The sequence below is a fragment of the Anabrus simplex genome, chromosome 10 (genome assembly GCF_040414725.1).
Source record: "Anabrus simplex isolate iqAnaSimp1 chromosome 10, ASM4041472v1, whole genome shotgun sequence".
NCBI lineage: Eukaryota > Metazoa > Arthropoda > Insecta > Orthoptera > Tettigoniidae > Anabrus > Anabrus simplex.
Window position 1 is genome coordinate 42,376,698 of NC_090274.1, and position 26,277 is coordinate 42,402,974.

At 38.9% G+C, this 26,277-nt stretch overlaps 1 protein-coding gene across 2 annotated transcripts in view; it reads left to right on the forward strand.

The window, feature by feature from the left end:
- Positions 1-26,277, forward strand: part of LOC136882359 (probable RNA-binding protein 19) — an 80,451-nt gene that overhangs the window by 14,185 nt on the left and 39,989 nt on the right. The window contains exons 5-9 of one of the 2 annotated variants that reach the window (XM_068229545.1): positions 411-834; positions 4,502-4,702; positions 6,416-6,610; positions 11,800-11,939; positions 19,607-19,729. In XM_068229545.1, the coding sequence (XP_068085646.1) occupies positions 411-834; positions 4,502-4,702; positions 6,416-6,610; positions 11,800-11,939; positions 19,607-19,729 (1,083 nt within the window). The remainder of the gene's footprint in view (positions 1-410; positions 835-4,501; positions 4,703-6,415; positions 6,611-11,799; positions 11,940-19,606; positions 19,730-26,277) is intronic. The other variant, XM_068229546.1, reaches the window with a different exon arrangement.

A 26,277-nucleotide genomic window follows, 5' to 3' on the forward strand; every position in this document is an offset into this window, starting at 1 on the left:
GTTTCACAAGTGTAAGTGGCTTCTGGGGGAGTTATGGTTTTATATTGTTGCATCTTAGTGTCTATTGGCAGGCATTTCTTATTATACGTTGAGCGGTATATTCTGCTGTATGTTGTTTGAGTCATCTGTCCATAAACTTGTTTGATGCAGCTCTCCATGCTACCCTATCCTATTCTATTGTGTATTAAAGTGTAAAACAATATTTTTTTTTACCAGTTCTAAATACCTTGATACTAATTCTTCCACAGAAAAATTTCCTCAGTTTTTGTGTCAGGAAGTTGTACCACTCTTGATATTAATGTCCTGAACACAAATAAGTCACCAGATTCTTTGAGGTTTATTTTTTGACCCTAACTCTGATCATCTTGGACATAAATCATTTTCTAATATGTATATATTTTTCTTTTCAGTATTTAAAGATGATGATGGTTAAAGAAGATGAAATCAAAACAGATGTATCAGATGAGGATGCCGGTAAGAAGAAGAAGAAAAAGAAGAAGAAATCAAAGAAGGAACCTAGAAAGGTTAAAGATGAAGAGACTGAAACTGAAGTAAAGGAGGAAGAAGCAGGAGATGAGGAAGATGAAGATGAAGAAGAAGAAGAAGAAGTCTCGAAAAAGGGTAAAAAGGAACCAAAAACAAGGGTAAATTTCTTCACTGTCAAGCTACGAGGGTTGTCTTACAATGGTAAGAAGAAAGATGTCAAACATTTCTTCCTTCCTCTGAAACCCAAATCCATTCGTCTTCCTGTGAAGATGAAAGGCATAGCATACGTGGGCTTCAAGACAGAGAAGGAAATGAAACAGGCTCTCACCAAGCATCGCAGTTTCCTGGGTAAGCGAGTTAGTCTCTCTGTTAAATGCCACCTTACTTTAAACCTCTTGTAAGAAATATCTTGGGAAATTGACTTCTCTTCCCAAAATGTGGTGTCTTTTTTAAAAGAGATTTGTTGCTTAATGATGATGATGATGATGACGATGTGTTTTTATGCTTAAATGTAGTAGCATCCATCCACTTATATTTGCCAAACAGGTAGAAACTTTGACACACGGTACTTAGAACATCTAAATTCATGTAAATGCAGCACGTTTGTGGACTTATGGATGTAAAGAGTCTTGATGAATGGTGTTTATGATTTGTGTACGTTTCCGATAAATTTTGTAGCTATATGAATTATGGGGTCTTGAGGTTGTTAAGGCTAAAAAATTGATTTTATGTTCAGTTTCTGATTCTAGAGTGAATTTGATATATGGATTAGGTATGTTTAAGTTTGAAAGGGTGGTGGTAGTGTCGACTAAGTTCTCATCTATTATTACTATAGTATCATCTACGTATCCACATACTACAGCACGGTTCATCGTGCATTCAATATCTCAATGTTAAAAAAAGACCTTATACATGAATTAAACACCATCAGAAACATAGCCAAGGCCAACGGATATGATAACATTTCATTGAAGGAATAATGAGTAATTCCACTACCCTCGCTTAAGAAAAAGAAACTAACTAAACCTTATTTTTACCGGGCGAGTTGGCCGTGCGCGTAGAGGCGCGCGGCTGTGAGCTTGCATCCGGGAGATAGTAGGATCGAATCCCACTATCGGCAGCCCTGAAGATTGTTTTCCGTGGTTTCCCATTTTCACACCAGGCAAATGCTGGGGCTGTACCTTAATTAAGGCCACGGCCGCTTCCTTCCAACTCCTAGGCCTTTCCTATCCCATCGTCGCCATAAGACCTATCTGTGTCGGTGCGACGTAAAGCCCCTAGCAAAAAAAAAAAAAAACAACCTTATTTTCCACTTTCACTTTTAATAATCCATAGATACACCAGATTTCTTAACATTTTTAAAAACATAATGTAAAATTATCTTTTAAAACAGACAATAATAATACATCAATTCTACACAGCACAAACTCAATTAATAATAATAATAATAATAATAATAATAATAAAATTCTATAAATCAGGTAGTTGTATGCTTAAATGTACAGTAGTAGATGTCCATCCACCTATATCGGCCAAACAGGTAGAAACTTTGACACGAGGTACTTAAAACATGAAAATTCATGTAAATATAATATTTTCAACTATGGAAAAACACATGATGGACTCGAACCATAAATTCATGAATATTGGTCACGATCTAAATATCACAAAAATGTGCTCAATATTTTTTGAAAATTGTTTCATCCACCTGGATCAATTCTTTAATCCCAATTTGAACCTTAATGAGATATCGGAAAAACCAAACCCTTGATTTGATCTAATAATTCCTATTTTCAGTAAAAAGAAATTAAGTGCTCTAAATCCCCTTCTTTATTTTTCTCGAAATTCCCTCCAGCAATCACCCACCATTCCACTCCCTCAGCCCCACCTTAGGCTACGCTATACCTCCCATCTACAACTCAGATCTATTCTACTTCTTTGCTTTTGCTCTTTCGACTTTTTCAGTGAACCGCACTGGAAACAAATGAACATCTGAACACTTTCCCATCGAACATTATTCTGTTCACACTTGTTTCAGCTGAACTGAATTCAAGAAGATTCTTCATGTGCTAGTGTTTTAAGTGTTTCACCTGGTCTTCTGTGAAGTGCATTCTTTGAATTGGAAGAAAATGTTGAACTTACACAAGACTTGTGATCATGATGAGTGTTTAGCATCCAAATCTTTACTTGTGTTGCACTGAATATCAGTGACACACGCCTGCTTAATTTTTTCTATAATTTATGTCTTGCCTTACCTTTTTTGATTTTGACTGATGATGATCTCTAGCAAGACTGAAACTAATTACATCAAATATACGTAACTTTTTTAAGGTTACAGTAAATAGTATTGAATAGATGGAAACCTTAAGTTTTTGTTTTACACTACACTGACTTAGCAAATGTCATGGGATAGTTACCTAATAGCGTGTGGGGCCTCCTCTGGCCCTGCGAACTGCAGTGAGATGCCGTGGGAGTGAGTCGACAAGTCCCTGGTAGTCCTCTGGACGCAGATGACACCAAATCGTTTGCAGAGCGGCCGCCAATGCTGGTCTGTTCGTGGGTGCAGGATCCATGGCACGGAGCCTGCGTTCCAGGACATCCCAGATATGCTCGATAGGGTTGATATCGGGGCTTCTGGGTGGCCATGGCAGTCGTTGGACCTCCGCTGCATGTTCCTGGAACCATTCCCGGGCGACGTGGGAGCGATGTGGCGGCACGTTATCATCTTGAAATACCGCAGAACCGTCTGGGCGCTGGAAGGCCAAAAATGGGTGGAGATGGTCTCCGAGCAGCTCAACATACCGTGTACCATTCCAAGTCTCTTCCAGAACAACTAGGGGACCCATTCCATACCAGGAAAATGCACCCCAGACCATAACAGAGACACCAGCTCCCTGGACCACACCTTCGAGGCAGGCGGGATCTATCGCTTCATGTGGTCTGCGCCATACATGGTGCCTCCCATCGGCATGGTACAGTTGAAATCGTGATTCGTCCAACCATATCACGTTACGCCATTCTTCCAGTGTCCATCCCTGATGACTGGCGACAAATGCGCGTCGTCGTGCCCGATGACGTTGGGTTAACAGTGGCACCCGTGTGTGGCGCCGGCTCCCATACCCCATAGAATCCATGTTCCTACGGATTGTCCACTGGGAGACGTGTCTAGCACGGCCTGTGTTGAATTGAGCCATGATTTGTTGCGCGGTTGCCCGTCTGTCACTATTGAATGGTAATTCTAAATTCCCATGGAGGGAATTAGATATTTTTCCATCAATAGAGCATATCAAAAATCGGATCAAAAATTAGATGTATGGGTTTTCAGGCGTTTGCTCTATTAACCAGTCACTCCATCTCAGATGTCGCCGGTCACGGTCATCACCCGCATTCAACCATTCACGATACACCCTGGACACGGTTGATCGTGTGAGGCCGAATTCCTGCACCACTTCCGAAATTGCACTTCCCATCTGTCGGGCACAGACCACCATACCCCGTTCGAATGGTGTCAGCTCATGACGACGTTCCATGTTACACCTGTAGCATGCACAGCCACTGCTCACAAGGTCTCCTATACAACTGCCGGTGGCACAAGGGGGGAGGGGGGAGGGTGCGCAGACAACACACCTGCGCATCAGTGCTCCGCTATCCCATGACGTTTGCTCAGTCAGTGTATATTGCTCTTCAATACGGAATAATATGAAATTTATTACCTATGATTAAACCAGTAGAAAAAAGTCTTCTGCCATGCAGAGATTTAGCAACACCGCCTCACAAAGCCCATTTGAATTCGTTCGCAAAGCGATTTGTATACGGCCAGGAAAGAAGAAGAGTACAGGTAGTAAAAGTCTCGTGGGTGGCGTAAGCCCATCTATTTGAAGATGTGGCTTTTGTCCTTGTCCTTTTTTTGTTTCCTTTACACAGACCTATCATTGTTTACGTGACTTGATTTACACAGGTTTGTTCCTTTCCATTACTTATCAATAGATATTATATCATACTTTTTTTTTCCTAGCCGGAAGAAGAATATGTGTTTTAAAGTACAACAACATGAATGATGACAAGTCTTTTGAAGAGCAGGACAGGAGCCAATGGCAGGAACAGGAGGAGAAGCTGAAGAACGAGGAGACGATCGCGGAGTCTGGGCGATTATTCATCAGGAATCTGTCGTACACAGTCACAGAAGATGATATTGAGAATCTATTCAAACAATATGGTGAGCAGTGAAGGTTTTTAAAAAAAAAATTAAACTACATTACTGTTTATCATACTGTAAAGGTTTTCTGTTCTTGAAAGGGTTGGAACTGAATGGGTTCAGCAATTGAGGGTAGATGAGAAGAAAATTGGGTTAAAATTTCACTCTTGTCCATCTTAGAAGGGATATTTTATGGTTTCACTCTTAAACTAAAGGTGAAATCCAGCATGGTTACTATAACATTTCAGCCATGGTCATTTCTTTCCCAATCCTAGCACAAATACATTTCACTTAACAAAACAGACGATTCATTCAGTGAAACAGACTTTGCACTCATGAAGTACACTTTCCTGTAAAAAAAATTAGTGCATTCTCTTTGGGAGGAATCAGCATCAAACCGTCTGGATTCGAACTGCATTTTTTGCGTACTTTGATGCTACTTGACAGAGAAACTGAACTACTTTGGGAATGAAAATAGTGTATGATTGTTTATAACCTGTGAAGTGTTTCCTACGACTTTCTTGTTCTGAACTCCCTGGTGATCACGAAAAGAAATTCATAAAAGCCATCGACTCAACCCGACAAATGGGTTTGAGGCAGCCACTGCTTTAAATTGCATGGAAATTAGCTTTTGCTCACATTCCAATTGGTCTCAACCAACTTATTTGATTGATTGTGTTTTTTAAGGTATTCTGAGATGGGAAAATGTAAACTTATACAAGTTTCAGTATGTAATAAATTATCTTTACACATTTATACACTATATATATGATGAGCCTCTGTTTATTCATGAGTTTACTAGAACAGTTTCTCTCAGTTAATTACATGATATAAAATTACATTAAAGACCATCTGCATATCAACTCCGACCTGTTATGTGGGGTACTGAGATGATGGTACCACAACAGTTGCCCTGTTAAAGTTATGTGGAGTCAAATATGATGAACATATTTCTTAATTTGCTTCGTATTGATTTCTGAATGAACATAGGCCATTCAGAAATTTTCCCTATTTCTTATTTAGCCGGGAAATATGAGCATGAGCAACATATCTATGACGTAGCAATCATGTACCGGCTGGACAAGTGCTGTGTTGTGGTGCTTGGGAGGGAAGTTACTGGCTCACTGTTTTCTCTCTCTTCTTTCTTTTTTCTTTTTATGAAAGAATGTCTCTTGAGAGTCCACATTTTTAATACTTCATGTGATTTTTATTACATATATAATATTACAATGTCTAATTGAGGGAGATGTTTCACCTAACTTGTATAGGCATCTTCAGCTGCTTTCCTATGTCTAAGATCAAAATTGCTAACGAAATCCTAGGCTCATGATACACTCTGGGCCATGGTAGTGTTACGCATGTATTTCTGTAACACCATCTTGGCACAGCGCAACACACTCCAGAAACTGTCGACAGAGGGCGGTGAGTCAGTAACTTCCCTCCCTACCACCACAGCACAGCGTGACAATCCCTCAGTCCAGTTAGTAGAGAAACGTGGATAATGTGGTCATGACTTCCACGTTCCTTGAAGAATTTCTATGCTTACTGTCAGCAGCAGACCTTCACATGCTTTGCCCTGAAGAAAGTCAATGAAACTTGGCTAAAAGCTCGGCTTTTTTGTTTGAGTCGTTAATATAAATTGGCTTTACTTCAGATGTAATATTTATTTTAATAAATGACAATGAGCCATGAAAACCTACGTTCATTGAATATATTTGATGTTTCTGTTATCAGGTCCCCTTGCAGAAGTTAACATGCCTGTGGATCGAATGACGAGGAAGCCCAAAGGCTTTGCTCTCGTCACTTTCGTGATGCCAGAACATGCTGTCATAGCACACTCCCAGCTCGATGGTACTGTGTTCCATGGCAGGATGCTCCACGTGCTACCAGGGAAGGCTAAGAAGACCATTGAGGAACTCCTGGAGTCTGGTCAGTTTTTTATCAGTCCTTTGTAGTTTTTCCTTTTTAACATAAGACTGAGGACCCATACTGCTCCGTAACACTCGTTATAAAGAGGTCAGACCGGGCGAGTTAGCCGTGCGGTTAGCGGCGCACAGCTGTGAGCTTGCATCCGGGAGATGATGGGTTTGAATCCCACTGTCGGTAGCCCTGAAGATGGTTTTCCGTGTTTTCCCATTTTCACACCAGGCAAATAAATGCTGGGGCTGGACGTTAATTAAGGCCATGTCCGCTTCCTTCCAACTCCTAGCCCTTTCCTATCCCATTGTCTCCATAAGACCTATCTTTGTCGATGCAACGTACGGCCACTAGCAAAAAAAAAGGTCAGATAACTTGTCTTAGTCATATTGTTTTGCCTACCCTTTTCAATGGTTTTATGAACATTTAATAAGAAGCGCGTTGTGGCATGCCGCAGTTCGTCGTTAGAATTCATCCAGTCTGACTTCATCGTGCTGCCTGTTCGGTAAAAATCTATCCATATATTCACTTTTTTATCCTGCAGTTCTTGATGTGAAGCTTGGTATTGTGTCGTAGAAGGCAATGGTATTTTTAATCGCACTTCTTCTTCTGTATAGAATGGCTATGTTGTGAGATCATAGTTTAGTCTCGAAGAAGGATTTTTTGCCAGGCAGAGAACTTTTAAAAATGCATGGCCTTTACTCATTCTAGTGTAGCTAAGTTATCCTTCGATAGGTGTTCTCAGATAATGTCTAAGACGTCTTGGTGGGGGTGCTGTTTACCAACTGATGAGCCCAACTTAGCACACTGGGGCGAAACGCTGGCAACCAGGAATGGGTTAGCTGGACAATTTATAATGTCCAATAACGGACCATTTATATTGGTATTATAAATTTATTCATTCGGGACAAATACATTAGAACCTCGATTATACGTTCCCAGAAACTATGTTTTCCCGTATTATTCCTTCAAATGACGTGGTCCCACGAGCATCCTAATTAAATCACGCCGTAAAAATCCCACATTACCCGTTCCTCAAAGAAACGATTTCCCGGATCAACCGTTCAGAAATTTCAGTCCCATCAACGCTAAATCCTCGATCACACATTTTTCAAGAATATCTCACAAAAGGATGGCTACGGCATACTTACAGATCATGATGTTAACGTCCCGTCATTGCGGTAATTTGAGGAAGTAGCCTACTGTACTGGAAAAGCGATCGGCGGTGAACTTATATAAGGGACCATCTTAGCATCGCATTTGGGTTGTATTGTTTAGACAATCCTCAGAAATCATGAAGCAGAGAGTGTCTACAACAATTGGAAGGAGACAGCGCATTTCGGCAGCTCTATTAGAAAACGGAACGAGTTTCTTCAAATATTCGTACTTGCAAAACGTCTACATTATGTCCAGGGTTAGATGTTTAATTTTTTTACTTTTTTCGAATGTATCGCCGAACATATTTTCGGCACTTCCCTCAGGGCACTGTATAGTCACTGGGCTTTCAGGCAGGAATCGAAACTGCTCCTTCTTAAGCAACACAAATTTAGTATTTTAGTATTTAGTATTTTATCATATACGATTATGTTACCGAGACCAGAACAGATGTTGCACCTTACATATACTGTATAAAGCCAATGGAGGTTTCGGGATTGCCTATTGCTGTTTTGGTCCTAATATTAGACTGGGAATTTCACGTGTTTGTGTTAAAATGTTACAAAAACCGCAGTTATTTTATTTGCGCATGTTGCATTTAAAAACTTTGTATCATTTCGCACTCGTACCGACTTGTACAGCCAGCGCACTTTCCAGCTGAGCTCAAGGTCACGAATAACCATCATTTCGGAAGTGTTAATGATATTTTTTCTCTTTCCAATTTGGTTGTGATTAGCGAAGGGCAGAATTGAATATAATGCATTCCAGAACTTGAGAATCGATACTTACATTCGAAACCATATTCTTGAGTTCAACATAACCTTTAAAAGTCGATGTAGGCCTAATTTCCGTGGTACAAGATTTCCATAAACTGACTATGAACAGTATACCAGTGACCAAATTACAATGGAAGATTTAAAAAAAAGATTTCGCCATCATGTTGGGCGCTTTAGTATCTAATGTACTTTATTTTATTAGATTATAGAATTAGAAACTACTTGTGGTCGATTGTTGTTTGGCTTGGCGTTACGGGTATTATAGATTTTTCAAAGAGCTTGGCTGATCAAAGTTGCTGAACTGAAAGAAGTTTTCATAGGAAACTGACGACGTTTCCGTGGTAAAACCGAATGTAAAGTTTCAAGATTTTTTAGTCGCATACCGGTAATTAATGTTTGAAGCCGGCCCCTTGGTCTACCTTGCCTGCCTCTCACCTGGAGGGCCCGGGTTCAATTCCCGGTCAGGTCAGGCATTTTTACCTGGATATGAGGGCTGGATCTAGTTTCACTCATTCTACGATTACCCTTAATTGAGGAGCTATTTAATGGTGACATGGCGACCCCTATCTAGAGAGCCAGGAATAACGGCCGAGAGGATTCGTCACACTGACCATGCGTCACCTCGTAATCTGCAGGCCTTCAGACCGAGCAGCAGTCGCTTGGGGCTGTAGTTTGGTTTGGTTTAGGGGTGTTTGTAAGATTATAAATATACATATTTCTTTTTTGTGATGTTTAGCCAAACTGTTGATGGTTCATTCGTTCCTGGATTCTCCGTTTTTCCCGTGTTGTACGTTTTTTCCGTGGTCCCTCCAAAAACAGAGAACTGAGGTTCCACTGTATTTCAGGTTCCCTATGGGAATCAACATCTATATCATCTAAGACGTGTATCATGATGGGGTCTGTTTGTACATAAACTTTTTCTCTCAGCAGCATGTAAGTTATTAGGAACCCTCTGCCATATGTTGAATATATTTGGAAGCTGGGAAAAGTTAGAGAATCAAAGAGTATCTAGCAGGGAATAGTATTTTTCTGTTAACAAGGTAGTAATCAAACATGGCTGCATGCAATGACATTACTAAGGATGAAAATCACATATCGCTTGGCAACCTCCTAAGTACAGAATGTATTACAGGTTAGGGTAAGCCTTCGCTTGCAATTATTAGAGTGTCATTTAATGATTTGTTTTTATGATTACTCAAAGTTAGCTGAACTTAGAGATCTATCAGTGTCTCGTGATTCACCGGCAGGTAATTCCGGAGAGAATAAAACAAAAAAGAAGCAAATCAATCCAGTAGAACAGATGGTTTGATTTGCCAAAGCTGTTTTTAGTAAACTCTTTTATTATATAGATAATCACACTTTTAATATGCTACATTAAAGTCAAAGAAATATTAATGTTTATTTAATTTCACCTTTTCAATGTATTCATTTTATTGAATAGGTGGAGTTAAATTAAATTCCCCACTGTCAGAGGCTGCAGCTAGAAATATGACTTCTTGTGTGCTTACCTGGTAGGTTGCTGCACTCCATTCATTTCCATTAAATTAAATTAAATTAAATAGTATTCAGTGTATTGAATAGGTGGAATTATATAAACATTAATATTTCTTTGACTTTAATGTACAGTTCAATGCGGACCAAAATATGAGAATTATAACTTGTAATATGCTGCATGTTAGGCCATGTGCTTCTCTGGGCCTGAGCACTAGTTGACTTAAACATAAGATGATTACTGGGTTTTTTCCACCCTCTTGGTTCTCTTATCTGTCCCTTTACTTCAACAACCCTTTTCTTTTCAACAATGGTCACCACCATTTGTACTCTGTCCCCCACTGCCAGAGGCTGCAGCTAAAAATATGACTTCGTGTGTGTTTACTGGTAGGTTGCTGCACTCCATCCATTTCCTCTGTATACTGTATATCGGATGAGTCAACAAGAATGTCCACCTCAAATATTTAGGAGCTTCTGGAACAAAATGGTCCCCTTTCTCTGTGAGATTATTTATATTATGTCCTGAACTTTTCTGTACAGCTTTTTATGCTAAATATACTTGGAGTCTATCATTAACCATTTGAGGGTTGGGTTTTCAAAGCACTGACATACACCAGGATTTAGGTTTTTGCGTGCTCATAAATAAACCCCATTAAAAATTAATGTAGAGGCACATAATGTATTTTTTTTCTTTTAATGACTAAGTCATACATGAAAAAAGTTCACAAAGTTACACAGTAATGTAAGAAGAATTTGTAGTTTGGGAATATTGCATAGGTGTATCATCATATTTTTTATCTGTTTGGGTAAGAGTCTGTGCACATGGTCTAGCAGTGAAGATCATGCAGTCTGGGGTGAAAAGTCCGTCTTTGAGACGACTGCAAGCAGGAATGCGAAAATAGAATAAAAAAGATAAGAATATGACAAAAATACAAAAATTCACAGGGATGTATGACCACAATACGAAAAATTAATGGAAAATGACCAAAAAGCATTTTAAAAAAGCCAAAATACGACTTTATATGACCCATGAAAATTGCATAATTTTAGTCACTGTGGATAAAATCATGCTTAAGTTATATTTTCCATGGAAAGAATATAAAGAAAAAAATAAGAATGTCATAAACATCCAGGCCCTGCTCATATGATATTCACTACTTTATATTACAAATTATTTTACAAAAATTTCCTAACCAAAAATCGGGAAATCGTCATTTATAAAGATTTTCTAACCTAAAATTGGGAATTGTACTTGTGTACGGTTACAAGACAGTAACATAGCCAATAGATAGCAGATAGTATATTTTTTGTATATAATTACTCAAAAAACATGGAGAAGCTAAGATATGACATTCAGAAGTTCGTCACGCAATATTTTATGTCATAACTGCTGTGGCATTTTCTGCGAGATGCAATATTGCATCGTGACATGGAAAGGGTTACCAGTGTAGGCAGCTTAAGTCATATTTTCTTTGACTTCTTCAATAAAATTGTCACTACGTGGCTCCCCCTTGTCATAGATTTATGTACCATACATCTAATCCTTCCTCAATAAATCCTGTATATAATGGTGAGAAAACATCAAAATCCATTTGACAGACACTTTCCAGGGACTTTATTTTATAATATATACAGATATGCAAAGATGTGTGATCTGTTGAATATTGAAAATTGCAAAAATGTGTGCATGCTGTGCGTGAGGACAAAAGATCCAAATGTCCCACAATGTGATGTTAAAGCTCTGCCATCTTTCATAATGAGCCTGTCTTCTCTTGACAGAACACCTTTCGTTTAAGCAGAAGAAGCTATTGAAGGAGAAAGCTCAGGCAAAATCTTCTCACAACTGGAATTCTTTGTTCCTGGGACAAAATGCTGTAGCGGACATCATCGCTGAAACCTACAACACTACAAAGGAAAAGGTAAAGGACATGAAGATGCTTTCATTTATTTATATATCGGGCTCATCATTCTTCCTCCCCTAGATTTTTAATCTTAGAAAGTAAGTTTAACAAAGATCTGAACATCCCAACTTCATTTCTTGCAGATAAATTTCTGACATTTGAAATTGTCTCTTCTCTCTCCAAAGAATTCCTTTTAAAAAAAAAGAAGAATAGCAGTATCTCAAATCTGTTTTATGGGCCAAACACTGGCACGGTTTCATCAAGGACGGTTAAATACACTTTAACCCTGGATTTGTTAACTTCAGGTTAATATTTTAACTCTTTTTTGCAAGTCACGAATTTCATCAAGCTATTTCGGTAGAGGGTTAACCAACATTGCATAAACCCTCGCTGGAAATAGCTACCGTACCAATCAAGGAGGCTGTGACTGAATATTAGAGGTTATGAGGGCGGATCAAATATAAACGGGAAATATTTTGAAAATTTTTTTTGCATCAACCAAAAAAAATACACATATAGAGATCACTTTTCTACATAGTGTCTTGCCTCCGTCAGATTGGTAAGTGTTTGGTGCCATCCTGATAGAAAGGAGAGGGACTTATGTGGAGTGAGTTGCGCATCATCATCTAACTGCTGTACTCCTAAGTCTTGTTTGGGTGGTCCAAACAAATGGTAGTCACAGGGTGATAAATCTGGACTGTACGGAGTGTGTTCCAGAGGAGTCCAGTTTTTCGCATGTTAAAGCGGCAGTGTGCGGCCTTGCATTGTCATGGAGAAGAATGTCTTTCCGGATCGGTTGCCAGCATCGCTTGTTGCGATACGCAGCTTTTGCTTCATCCAAAAGGCGACATTAATAAGGTGTATTAAATGTCCTTTGTTTGTAAAGAAAATCCACCAGCAAAATGACTGCGAAGTTCCAGAAAACTGTTGCAAGCACCTTTCCAGCAGATGGATGTGTTTTGCCCTTGACCAGACCTGCTTTGTCTCTTCGCCTCCACTCCATGCTTGCTTGCTTTGACTCTGGTGTGTAATGATGCACCCAAATTTCATCACAGGTCAAAATACGATGCAAGAAATCCTCTCCTTCCTCCTCATTACAACGCAGGAGTCTCTGATAAACTTCCTGGTGTAACGGTTTTTATTCCTGATTGAGGAGACGAAGAACTGACCTGGCAGACAATTTTCTTAAATGTAGTTCATCTCGAATGATGGTTTGAACACTTCCATAACTTATTCCTACTGCCAAAACAATTAGCAAAATTTTTATTTGCCGATCTTCACCAGTAATGTCACGAATAGCAACAATGTTGTCTGCTTTGATGCTTGTCTGCGGTCTCCTATCAAGAGGTTCATTTTCCACAGCTTCTCCTTCTGCCACAAATTTTTCAGCCTACTCATACACTTGAGTCTGTGAAAGTGTTTCTTCCCCAAACTGTGCATGGAACCATCTCAAAATTTTGGAAGGTTTGGTGCCCTCTTTTGCGAGAAATTTGATAATGATGCATTGCGCAACAAACGTGTGCACCTCTTGCTCACTCATGGTGTACTGAAGCAGCCCAGCTCTCCACCGTCGTTTGCCCATGCAAATCCTTTCTCCAGGCACCCCCACCAACATCCTGCCAAAGCCCTGCCTCAGAATTATTACTAACAGCAGCAGTACATTAAAATTCCCGTTTATATTTGATCCACCTTCGTATGAACACACTTTTTGTGTGATTCATTTGTTTCTTTTTTGTGCACTATTTTGTTTTCTTCCACAGTTCCGTGGTAACCTGAATTACTCTATCGCAACAGGCCTGATAGCAGTGGCTGACAGAATGAAAGAAAGAGAAACACAGGCACATATTTTTGTGCTTTAGAAAATATATTACCAAGTTAGTCACTAAGTCATCATAGTCATCTTCATTTTCCCTTGTCCAGCTCCTGCTAGGTCAGGGTGTTCTTCACCGTTGCCTCTCCTTCCACCACTCCTCTTCAGTAATTTTATTCCAGTCCGGTCTTCTTTTTTCTTATACTGTTCTTAACAGAGTCCATCTATCTTGATCTGGGCATCCCTCTTGCCTTCTTTCCTTCTATCTTAGCCTCCAACACTTATTTTGGTATCCTTCCCTCCTCCATCCTCATAACATGCCCAAACCATCTCAATTTATTTTTCTCCATCCTGTCGCTCAGTTTTTCTGCCCCTATCTCTTTTCTGACCTCAACATTTCTTACTCTGTCTCTCCTTGTCTTTCCTACCATACTCTTCAGGAACTTCAGTCCTATTCTCTGTTGCATACATTAATGGCAGTATAGTACATCTTGTACATTCTCTCTTTACATTTCATAGGAACTTCTCCGTTCCACACCAGGTTCCTTACATTCTGGTAAAACGTATTTCCCACTTCTACCCTTCTGCTGATCTCCTTATCCAACCTTGCATCTTGCATTATTTCATTCAACAGCCTTGATACTAACAATTCCTCCTCCTTCTCTTGCCATCACCAATGTTTTGGTCTTCTCCATACTGATTTTCATACCATATATCTCAATGTTATAATTTAAAACCTCTAGTTGGATTTGCACTTTTATAGTTGACTCCCTAGATCACTATGTTATCTGCAACCAACAATATTTTCATGTCCCCTCCATATGTTGCCTTTGTTTCCTTTAGAATTTCACCCATAACTATTATAAACAAAAGTGGAGGCAATACAGTCCAGTTTGGTTTCTAAACCAACCTGTTCTCCCCACTGGAGCAATTCCTATACATTGCTTTCACTAGTTCACTTGTTTGCCTTCCACATCCTTTTTTTCCCCAGGGTTTCCCACACCTTTTCTCTACGAACATTATTGTATGCCTTCTCTAGATCAAGGAATACCATTACCAGATCTTTTCCATGAATACACTTCTAAGTCACAAAGTTTCAAAGCATTATGGAATATAAGAAGATTGGTGGTGTGAGATTAAAAGAAAAATACACACACGATAAGAAATTACAGGGGGATTTAATAGCATTGCCCACGTGACAGTGTGAACTAGCAATCAACTTAAACGGTTTTACAAAACTTATTAATGCTATAGTTCCAGACACTTCAGATACCATTCTGCTGACCGTAGGTTTAATACCCCATTGTTGTCTCCGAGTGTTGTTTGAAACGACCCTATAGCATAAAATCTTAATGCAATCCATACCTGCAGTATAGGAGAGAGAGGCTTGTTTCTGTCTGCTGTGTATATCATCGGCGGCGACTTTACTGATAACGGTTGCTGACAGTCTATACCTCTTCAGAAATCAGTACTCGGATAGATTTTGAAAATACTTCCCCCTTATAAGCCTATTTCTGTTAGAAACACCATTTAACATTTCTAAATAAAGCAACTTTGCATCCAACGCATGATTTACAATGGCCATTTTGCTTTCAGCCTTGAGTTAACCGTTTAACCTTGCTGAAAGGAGGGGTAACTTAACTCCGACCTTAACTAGAGTAAAAACGAATGCCCCTTGATGAAACAGAATGAATAGTCAAATTCCGATTTAAAATTGTGTAACACAGGTTTTAGGTTTAACCCACGTTGGACCTGAAAAGGACATGACAAGATAACAAAATATTCATAAAATCAATATCCAAATAAGTTTAGGTAAAAGAATAAATAACATTTTTTTAAAGCAAAATGGTATGGAGAATGAACTTCTGATAAGTGGCAGTTAGTGCGCAAATTTATAATGGTATGCTATTCAGCTATACAATGTTCTTTTTCATTATTTCAGTTGTAAACATTTTGCTTTTCTCATAATCATGATGAATTCTTTCCAGCAAGCTGGGTAAGATGTTTAAGAACGATGTGCTTCCATTTATTACGCTCCTGGTATGCTTCTTCTCTCTCTGGGGCTTCCCATGTTTCTTCTCTCTTCTCTACGTCCTATCTGCTCTAACCACCTTTTTCTAGGGCATCCAGTTGGTCTTCGTCTTGAAACGATCTTTTCATGATACTTCCTTGGTGTTCGAGTCTCCTGCATTCGTTTAACATATCCTAGCCACTTCAGCCTTGCAACACTCAGCCTTTCTTCCATGGCCAGGAAGACCTGCAGATCTCTTCGTATGTGATCATTCCTAATTCTGCCCTTCCTCGTTTTCTGTACAGCTGATCTAAGGAACTTCATTTCAACACTTTGCAGTTGACTTTCTTCTCTTTTATGCATGAAGCAACTGGCCAGACTATACGTCATGATGGGCAGGAGATGAGTCTTAAACAGGGTCTGTTTAGCCCTGTGAGGAACTCGCTTGTCCCATACTATGTTCCGTACTTGATGGAAGAAGTTGATTCCTTTTTGCACCCTGTTCAACACTTCATTCTTGGCACTTCCATCATTTGATATTGTACTCCCCCAGATATTTAAAGGTATTCGCACATTCAATCTTCTCTTCCTCAAGGGTGAGGTTACAACAGGTATTTGGCCTACTAAAGCCTATTGCTCACGGTAAAATGTTTCGTAAAATTTGTTGTACAATTAATTTTATAAAAATTTGGTGAAAACAAGTTGTGTTGCTCACGGTAAAATTATTTTATAAAATCCGTTGAAGCATCAGGATGGCCATCTATGAAATCACTCCTGAACTAGGAAGTGCATGTGCTGCCATCTATCGATAAACTTTAAAACCAAGAATCAGCTGTTCAACTTACAGTGTGTTTGAGAGTGTTGCTCCAACAAACAAAGCAAAACTTGCTGCTTTAGCTGCAATTATATGTTGTACAGTGGTAAAAAGGAAGAAAAGAATTGCCAGGAAATGCTGGACTCGGGTTGGATCAAAAGAAGAGAAGAAGGTAGAGGATTGCTGTCCTTGGTCGAAAATTAGTTGAGGTTAGAAGACCAGCATTTATATAAGAATTCGGCGATTGTGTTTTCTGCCCCTCTTCTTGCATTTCTGTTGTGGTAAAGTGGCGTTTTAACTTCATATAAACAAGGATATTTCTGATATTCGTCCAGTAAAACACTAACAGCTTCCTTCATCCACCCGGATCCTGCCATTTTAGAAAGAAGTATTTGTTTACAATGGAGCTTCACAATTTTCTCACGACGTAGCGCCAGTATCATCGTGATGTCAGCTTCGCTGATTGGTTCGTTTCATAAAATTAATTTTACGGAATAGAACATGTCCTATTTTACGAAAAGTTTTATAACAGGTTTTATAAAACTTGAATTTGACCGTGAGCAACAGAAATTTTATGAAATTAAATTATTGTACAATAAATTTGACAGAAAATTTTACCGTGAGCAACAGGCATAACTTTCATTACCACTGTTTTGCTCTTGCTCACATTACCTTATATTCTTTAAACTTGGTGTTCCAAAGATCCAGTCTCGCCTGAACATCTCTCTCAGTTTCTCCCCAAATGGCAACATCATCAGCAAAAACAAATGTGTTAATATCTCCCTTATCTATTTCTTTACTTGGGTAAATGTTTTCAGAACATGGCTTCTGTCCAGCAAGCACGATGTTTCTCTTCAGGCTTGAGGTGCTCGGACTGTGGCAGTGGAGCCCTCAGTCTAGTTGCTTGTTTGCAGTGTGAGAGAGGAGTCTGAACTCTGATATAAGTTTGTCAAGGGAAGGAAAAGTGAAGGCAGGTGTGAAGAACAGTGCGGCAGAGCCCGCAGCAACGTCGCCAACCACTTAACAATGTTCCTAAGTTTCCACCCTGTGTCTTACATTAATTATTATTTGTGATAAATTCCAAAACATTTTACAAGATAATGAATTCCATTCTATTGACTATTTAAACAACTCATTTAAAAGCTAAAATTAAGATTTAATATGTAACTATAAGGTGATAACACCATTTGTAGGTTGGTCAAATTGTTAAATACATCTTCATGCTTAGAGACTCCAGCGGGATTTCACGTTTCAGTTCATCTGTATTAAGAAAAGATAATATTCGTGCATTGTTTAGGATATCTGTTTTCGTGAATGTTGTTTGTGGTCAGTGAAGCGGTGCAGTCATGATTGCAGTAGCTGTTAACCTGTTAGAGAGAGAGAGAGTCATTGTAATGCAGTTAATTACTGTGGTAGTGCAAGTTTTCAGTATATAAAACTACCATATGCCTCCTGTTTTCAGTAGCAATGCAAAATTCTCCCTTTAGTATTTAATCTCGTGTTAATTTCTTCATTCATGTCATCGTCGGCTGCAACTCGTATCCGAGTAAACATATTCTTCAGCCGTTTACATTTACACACTCACAATGCTTTGTGAATACATTTCATATGACTTAGTAGGCCAATCTTAGCATGAAACATACGTCCACACAGATCACATGGAATGACTGGGGAAGAGCAGGACTGAGCTTGACGGACCTTCCCTGCTTGTCATTTATCCTCTTCACACCGTCATCATTCCTCTTCTAAGACCGTAACTGATATAGAAACAGTAGTGTACGATTCTCAGGAAGCATATCGCAGGAGTGAGTGTTAATTCCAGCTCTTTTCATAGTATGCTTTAACTGGTCCTTGAAACGCCTCCAAGGGGCTCTATGGAGTCTTGTGCCAGAGCAGAGTTCACTATATAGGAGTTGACGAGGAAGCCTGGTTTCACTCATGCGACGGACGTGCCCTATCCATCTGAGATGGTGGCCAATGATTATAGCAATAGCTTCAATGCTTATAGCATGTGCTTTCTCAAGAACTGCAAGGTTGGGGACACGGTCCTCCCATTTGATGTTCAAGATGGATCTAAGTTTTTGCAGATGGAAGCGCCCTAGCTTTTTGATATCTTGATGGTAGAGGGTCTAAGTCTCACAATCATAAAGCAGTGTTGCGTTGGTATGATAACAGCATGGTAAACCATGAACTTGGTCTTTATTGTAAGGTCCTTATTCATGAGGACACAACAGGATAAACATCCAAATGCTGAATGGGCAGCACCAGTTCATTCTTAATTTATTTATTATTTATTTATTTACATAGTTTACGCCCACATTGGAGCACTTAAATCAAACCCAAATACATTTACGTTAACAAAGAATTAACTGAAGATTTAGCTTGCATCATCCATCTTCCTTTCCCAAAACCTCTTCATTCTGGCTGACCTGGCTGCCCTTTCTTCATCAGATATGACATATTGTTTGTGTTGTACAGTTTTTAATGACAATCTTATTTGTTTGTTCTTGAGAATCCTTTTTTCTTCTCTATTTTCAATTTGCTTCATTGTAATATTCAGCTCTTCTAAATCATTCTGAACTTCTTTAAACCAATTATTTATTTAATGTTTATCTTCATAGTTGAAAACTAAATGTTAGTCTTGATTTATACTGTAGTATTTTAAGTAGTGGTGGTAATTTAAGTTTTGAACATAGGCTAGAATCAAATAAGTTAGGGTCTTCTTGGACCGAACTTAAATATTTCACAAGAACAGAAGGGTTATAACAACAAAAATGCATACGCCAGTAAGGCAAATTCCTAACTGTTTCTTCAGAGTAAAACTTGCATAAAAGTTGGAAAACACTTTCGGAGTGGTGTCTCTACATCACCGTCAGCCATGTAACCATGGTATTGTTTAAATTGTAGAAGGCTGTTGGTTTGTAGATCTCCTGTTCTCCATATACTGAACTTGTTCAAATTTTTCCTAAATCCCCAATTTGGTAAAACAAAATTCAAGTTTGACTGCATTGCTGATTTCCTGTAAGTACCGTTTCTTCTTTCTTTTTCAGGTGTTGGACGCTCGAGGAAGCGAAAGCTTAGCTGTAAGGCTGGCTCTCGGAGAAACGCAGATCGTCACCGAGACCAGGGAGTTTCTACTGAAGAACGGTGTTAGCCTTGATGCATTCAATCAGGTGAGGTAAATGATTCACACTTCGGAATAATGCAGTATATCGCCGAGCCATCTCATACGTTTCCTAGTACTTCACATTGTCTTAAATGGACGAGTGGTTATCTTACTCACATGGTAACAGTTTTAGTACAGCTGCTGCACTTCGTATTGAGTGATTGCAAAGATCAACAACAACTCTATAGATAGAACAGACATTGATTAGTTGATCACTTTTCAACCGACAATCGGTATTCTTTTAAGAGGAGACTGTAAACCATCATATTCTTGGAAACTTATCCTCGCCACTAGATGGGGACTTCATTCATTCCATTCTTGACTCAATCGAATGACTGGAAACAGACTGTGGATTTTCATTTTTCATTCTTGGAAACTATTAGAGCTAGCACTCTAATATTTTTCAGTGGTTTAGTCCATGGCCTTAGCTTCCAACTGAGATTTTTATACGTAGCTGAATGTATTGATTTGCAAGTGATAATTTTTTTTTTCTGCAATGTGTTCTTAAAAATTTAAATTCAAGAGAGGGAAAGAAAACCCACAAGGGATAGCTGCCCTAGAACAAGGGGTACCGTACGGTAACAGCATCAAATAGATTGTAATGTACTTAATGCCATTCCAATTCTCACACTATTTATCTTAGGATAAAATGAGCTTATATTTTTTTAATTTTGAAATTCCCCTGTTGTATAGCTATCCCCATTGAGGAATACTTTATTATATTTCTTTGCCTATATTGTATACAGCCAAAACTGGTTAGGACATTTTTGTGGGGACCGAAAAAACATGCTAGAAAATGAAAAACAATTACCCTGTTAAATTTAAGGTTAGTTTTGAACTAAAAATAATAACGATGAAAACCAAGAAACAAGTGTTTATAGTTATAATTAATGAAATAAATAAAGAAATAATACATTTTAAGAACACCATCATAGTAAAGCAGCAAAGAAAAGCGTTCTTAGAGACGCAAACTATACAACTATGTTTAAAGTTATCGTAGGAATGTCCAACATCTGGGAGATTTGCATACGTTTTGTGTGTAGATTAGCATCTGCTTTCTCAATGAACTTCAATTTTTAATCATTAGCAAACTGTCAAGCTTTCTTTTTCTCCATAACTGAATGTCCTGCAAACCACTATGCGCAAGTACAGTAGGCCTAATTTATGTACGTTGTTACACAATTCACTTACAAACGTAAAATTAAGCATCAACACATTACACGAGCTACTGCTGCACGATCCGAACAAATGCATGCCTACATCAAACACTGGCTTGAGACTGATGCTCCCTGCAGCTGTAGATCGACACGCTAGGGCCGTGAAATTAAGTTCTCTACCAAATCTTCACCCAGGCCAGTTGTCGCTGGCCCGTCATGCGTACAACGTGGCCGGGAATGCTAATTTAAATTTCTTATGCTATCCAGGTTTCATCAACATGTAATTTTTTTGTTTGTTTTGCTTTACGTCGCACCGACGGTCTTATGGCGACAATGGGGTAGGAAAGGCCTAGGAATGGGAAGGAAGCGGCCGTGGCCTTAATTAAGATACAGCTCCAACATTTGCCTGGTGTGAAAATGGGAAACTACTGAAGACCATCTTCAGGGCTGCCGACAGTGGGATTCGAACTTACTCCCGGATGCAAGTTCATAGCTGCACGCTCCTAACCGCGCGGCCAACTCGCCCGGTCATGTATTTAATAGGACATGGACTGGGACTTCGGAATAATGATGTAATAACCAGGGAAGCACGTTAACAAGTTTCAACTGTAAATGGTGATTTACTATTGACAATGAATTACATAAAACATCTAAACAGATATCTTTTAAAAACGAAACAAGAATGGCGAAACGAAGGAAGAAATTAATTTAATTTTGTGATAGATCCTCACACACCAAAGAGCAACCAAATCAGTTCCCACCAAATGGCAGGTGTGTGATACTTTGCTTCAAAGTACTTTAAAACAGGGTTCGTAGCGTCTCTTCTTTTCAGAATCAACTTCTATGGCCTGTGAACTGTTACTCTCAAACCTTATTGTTGCATCAGTAACAACGCCAATGTATCTCTTCCTGTGAATCGTGACAATGTCTGCACGTTTACTGGATCTATTGCTAGAGATACAGTGTACTTCTTCAAAGGCTTCGAATCTGACAGATTTTTTGAGAAGTTCTGCAAAATACTACTCCTGACCCTATGGTGCCTGCTATTTCTCCATAGTTCCCCTTTTGGGCAGAAACCAAGAACATCCAAAGTTTCTGGACATCTTTTATACAGAATGGAAACATAAAGTTATTGTTAATATTTGTGTGTAAAATTTGGAGCTTTTCAAGTGAGTAATTTCTAAGGAAATGGGTCACAAGTTCAAAAGAAAAATATCGGAAATAGGCAAGATACAAGAACCTGCCCAACTCCTTGGCTGAATGGTCAGTGTTGAGTCCTTCGTTTAGGGGGTCCTGGCCCATAGTCACACAAACAGATCCCCCTCCAACTCAAACCTACAGCTATAACACTCGTAGTAAGAAGCCGACAGTCGACAGTAACGTTCAGTTAATAACGTAACAAATTACCCTCACCATCGTCAAATGATTCAACTGTCACACTTCCGTTTCGACTAGAATGTCAATCAACCCACATTCTTAACAACATTTTAGCATTGCATCAAATTGAGATGGTCCATAAAGGTCCAATTTAAACATCGTTCTTCAACCTTCAACTACAACTTCGTATTTTTTTTATCAAAGTGAACCACATCACCATATGCCATTGATTTTTGACTCTTATCTCTTGTAAACAAATAATTGCTGGTCACTTGACCATCTTTCATCATTATTTTATTCAACATTATTTTTTATTAAATACCGTATTTCACGGCATAATCGTCGCCACCGCGTAATCGTCGCATCCTTTATTTTCAATACAAAAATCGGACTTTAAACATTTAATTACATAATCGTCACACGTCCAAATTTTGTTCACTAATCTGGTTAAAAGGTAAATGGAACTGCAACGTAAGTTGCACATGAATGCGCAATTTAAATACGTGTATGGTTTATGGGCAATTTGGCAATACAGTCACGTTTGCGACATGTTGCACAACGTATAAATTAATACCGGTATATGTACGACGCATGGCTTACCGGTAGACTATCGGCAGTTTGACAACGTGGTCGCGAGACAGTGTACTATTTATTCACCACCTACATATTATGCTTACCGGTAGGCTATCGGCAGTTTGACAACGTGGTCGCGAGACAGTGTACTATTTATTCACCACCTACATATTATGAGTTCCCATTTGAAATACGTAAGGCTGTAAGTTATCGCTTATCGGCAACGTCGCCAGGAAATACCGGCTAGGTAGGTTGAATGGACCTCGAACCAGCCCTCAGATACAGGTAAAATTCCCTGACCCGGCCGTGAATTGAACCCGAGGCCTCCGTGTAAGAGGCAAGCACGCTACCCCTACACCATGGGGCCGGCTCCTGTGTTATTGCGCACGAAGTGAAATCCAAGACGATAACGCAGATTTCCGCGGAATTATTCAGCCGAATTATTTACGATGTCTCAGTTGTCATCGCTAGACTCTTATCTTACTACTACGTCATAAGTGTCCGGGCATGGGATGAAAACTTTTATCCAAGTAGTCAAGATAATTATTATCCAATGCTATTAAAGTTTTATTTTATAAACTCGTCAGTAATGTAATGTAAAATCATCAATAACTGGGAAGAAATATTAACCTAATTACCGTATGTTTAAAAGAAATTGAAAAAAATGAATGTTTGTTACTGACGTCTCGGAATACAGTCAACCAAAGAGAGCAGTCAACTATACAGTAGATCTACACCGCGCTAGCTAGAGCTCCGGTTTGCGAGCTTTGCGCAAGCGCAGTAGTGTGTCGCAACCAACGAGCTAAACTGATAAATTGTTGCATGCTTTCTTGCTGCCTAACAGTATTGGCTGCTCTGGAATGGACAGATCACAGATGCATTTATTTGTTTCAGATTTACGTGATTACTGTAGACATGTGTGCGTGAGAATTTAAGTTTTTAATTTGTGTTTTGGGTGTTTGCAGAAATAATTTGTTTTAATAGTGAACAATTACGGAAAGTCATTTATATCGCAAAACATTAACGTGTGAAGCATTTATAAGCAATTATGGGTAAATATAGAAACTATTCTGCGGGCTTCAAGCTAAGCGTAATTGCCTTCGCTGAACAGCACGGGAACAGAGCTGCAGAAAGAAAATTTTCTGTGAGTGAAAAGTTGGTGCGTGACTGGCGGAAAGTAAAAAACAAGCTAAAAAGTACAAAACCTTCTAGACGCGCGTTTAGAGGTCCTAAAACAGGGAAGTTTCCTATAATTGATGAAGAAGTGTTTAGGTACGTCAGTGAAATACGTAACAATGGCTGCAGTGTATCATATGAAATGTTACAAATTAAGGGACAGGAGGTAGCGCGCAAACACAACATACCGGTAACTCAGTTTAAGGCGACTCGTGGGTGGATTAAGGGGTTCATAATCTGTCAGTGCGAAGGAGAACAACACTAAGCCAAAAGTTGCCTGCTGATTACACGGACAAGATTGTAAATTTTCACCGATTTGTCATACGTTTGCGCAAGGAAACTTCGTACTTGCTTTCTCAAATCGGTAATGCCGATCAGACTCCAATCTTTTTTTATATGCCTCGCAACAGCACTATTGCGCTAAAAGGATCACGCAGTGTATTAATGAAAACCAGCAGTAGTGAGAAGTTGCGATGCACGGCAATGCTAGCCATTACAGCTGACGGGAGAAAGTTGCCGCCTTACATCATTTTCAAGAGGAAAACTATGCCTAAGAATATACAGTTTCCCCGTGGAATTCATTTACGAGTGCAACCAAAGGGTTGGATGGACGTAGAACTCATGCTGGACTGGGTTAAAACTGTGTGGAATAGAAGACCTGGTGCACTACTAAAACAACCAGCTCTGCTTGTTTTAGATAGTTTCCGAGGTCACCTCGTGAACGAAGTGAAGCAAATTCTCACTACAAATAAGACACGACAGATAGTCATTCCTGGTGGCCTAACATATGCTTTGCAGCCACTAGACGTATGTGTTAATAAACCCTTTAAAGACCACTTACGTCGATTTTACAACGAGTGGATGATGAGCGGCGATCAGCAATTGACGCCCGCCGGAAATATCAGGCGTCCACCCTTGGACTTGTTATGCTCGTGGGTGAAGAAGAGTTGGGATCTTATACCACCTGAACTAGTCTCCAAGAGCTTCAAAAGGACTGGTATTTCGAATGCACTAGACGGTTCCGAAGATGACGCAGTGTGGCAGGGAGACGAAGAATCTGATACTGGTATTAACAGAGGCGAGGACGGCGCATCAGATAGCGAAACCTGCGATAGCGACACCGAAGATTTGGAATAAATTGCGTACCGGTAAGTCCGCATTTCACAACAAAGCGATAATTTTTTGCAAGTGTAATATTTTAACTTTAATACTCAAATTAATGACAAATTAACTTAATACGTTCATTTTTATTTTCAGGTTGGAAAAACGTTCGCCGAATTGTTGCGAAAAATTATGAATTTTGTTTTAGACTATTTTAATTATTTTGATGTATAAACGCGAGTATTACGTGCATCTTAAATTTGTATTAAATACAATTTAGTTATAAATACATTTTTTGAGTAATACAAATACTGGTATTAAATATTCATCGTATAATGGTCGCACCCTACAATTTTTTTCGAAAATTTTGGTATAAAAAGTGCGACGATTATGCCATGAAATACGGTACTATTTTTATCGTCATTTTCGTTGTAACCGCTGGTCGGCCAACATAATTTTTATAGCAATCTTATCACTTGTTCATAACAGACTGTTGCTTTGTTCATTTTAATTATAATAGAAGCCTTCTAATCTCAATATCACTAATATTTTCACCAATTGTATATTTCTTCACTCATTGTAATATCTTTAAAACCAACTTAATTACAAGTCTTTTACCATATGTTAATTTTAGTTCAAGTCTCTCCAAGGGTTTAAAAAAAATAATTATTTCATGTATATGTAAATCAGGTGCCTGATTCTATTTTAAGGTCAAAATAATGGCTGATGATGCCTAAATACAAGGCGAAACATGTACCATTTTAGTTAACATGCCAATGTAAATCAACTAAGACAAGACTTATTGTATTGATTAGGTGGTCAAATTAATAAATGAACTTATTGCTATTATTCCAATCAAATATCATCAGTACGGATCAAAAATGATATTTATCACATGTAATAACAGGGAAGTTGGCGGCGCAAGACGATAATTTAAATTAAAGCTGTGATCAGGTTTACTCAGGTTTACTGTGTGGTAGACCTACTGCTCAGCTGACAGATACAAATTACTGGCCATTAAGTTATTTTGTATCAATATTACATAATATGATACTCTTATCCGTTTTCTCTAGGGGGTCGAGTATGAAGTGAGACGAATCTTCGTAGCGAGTTTTTGCGACCGCATGCCTTTTCTGACATCAACCTTGTCAGAGGAATTAATGAGATGAAA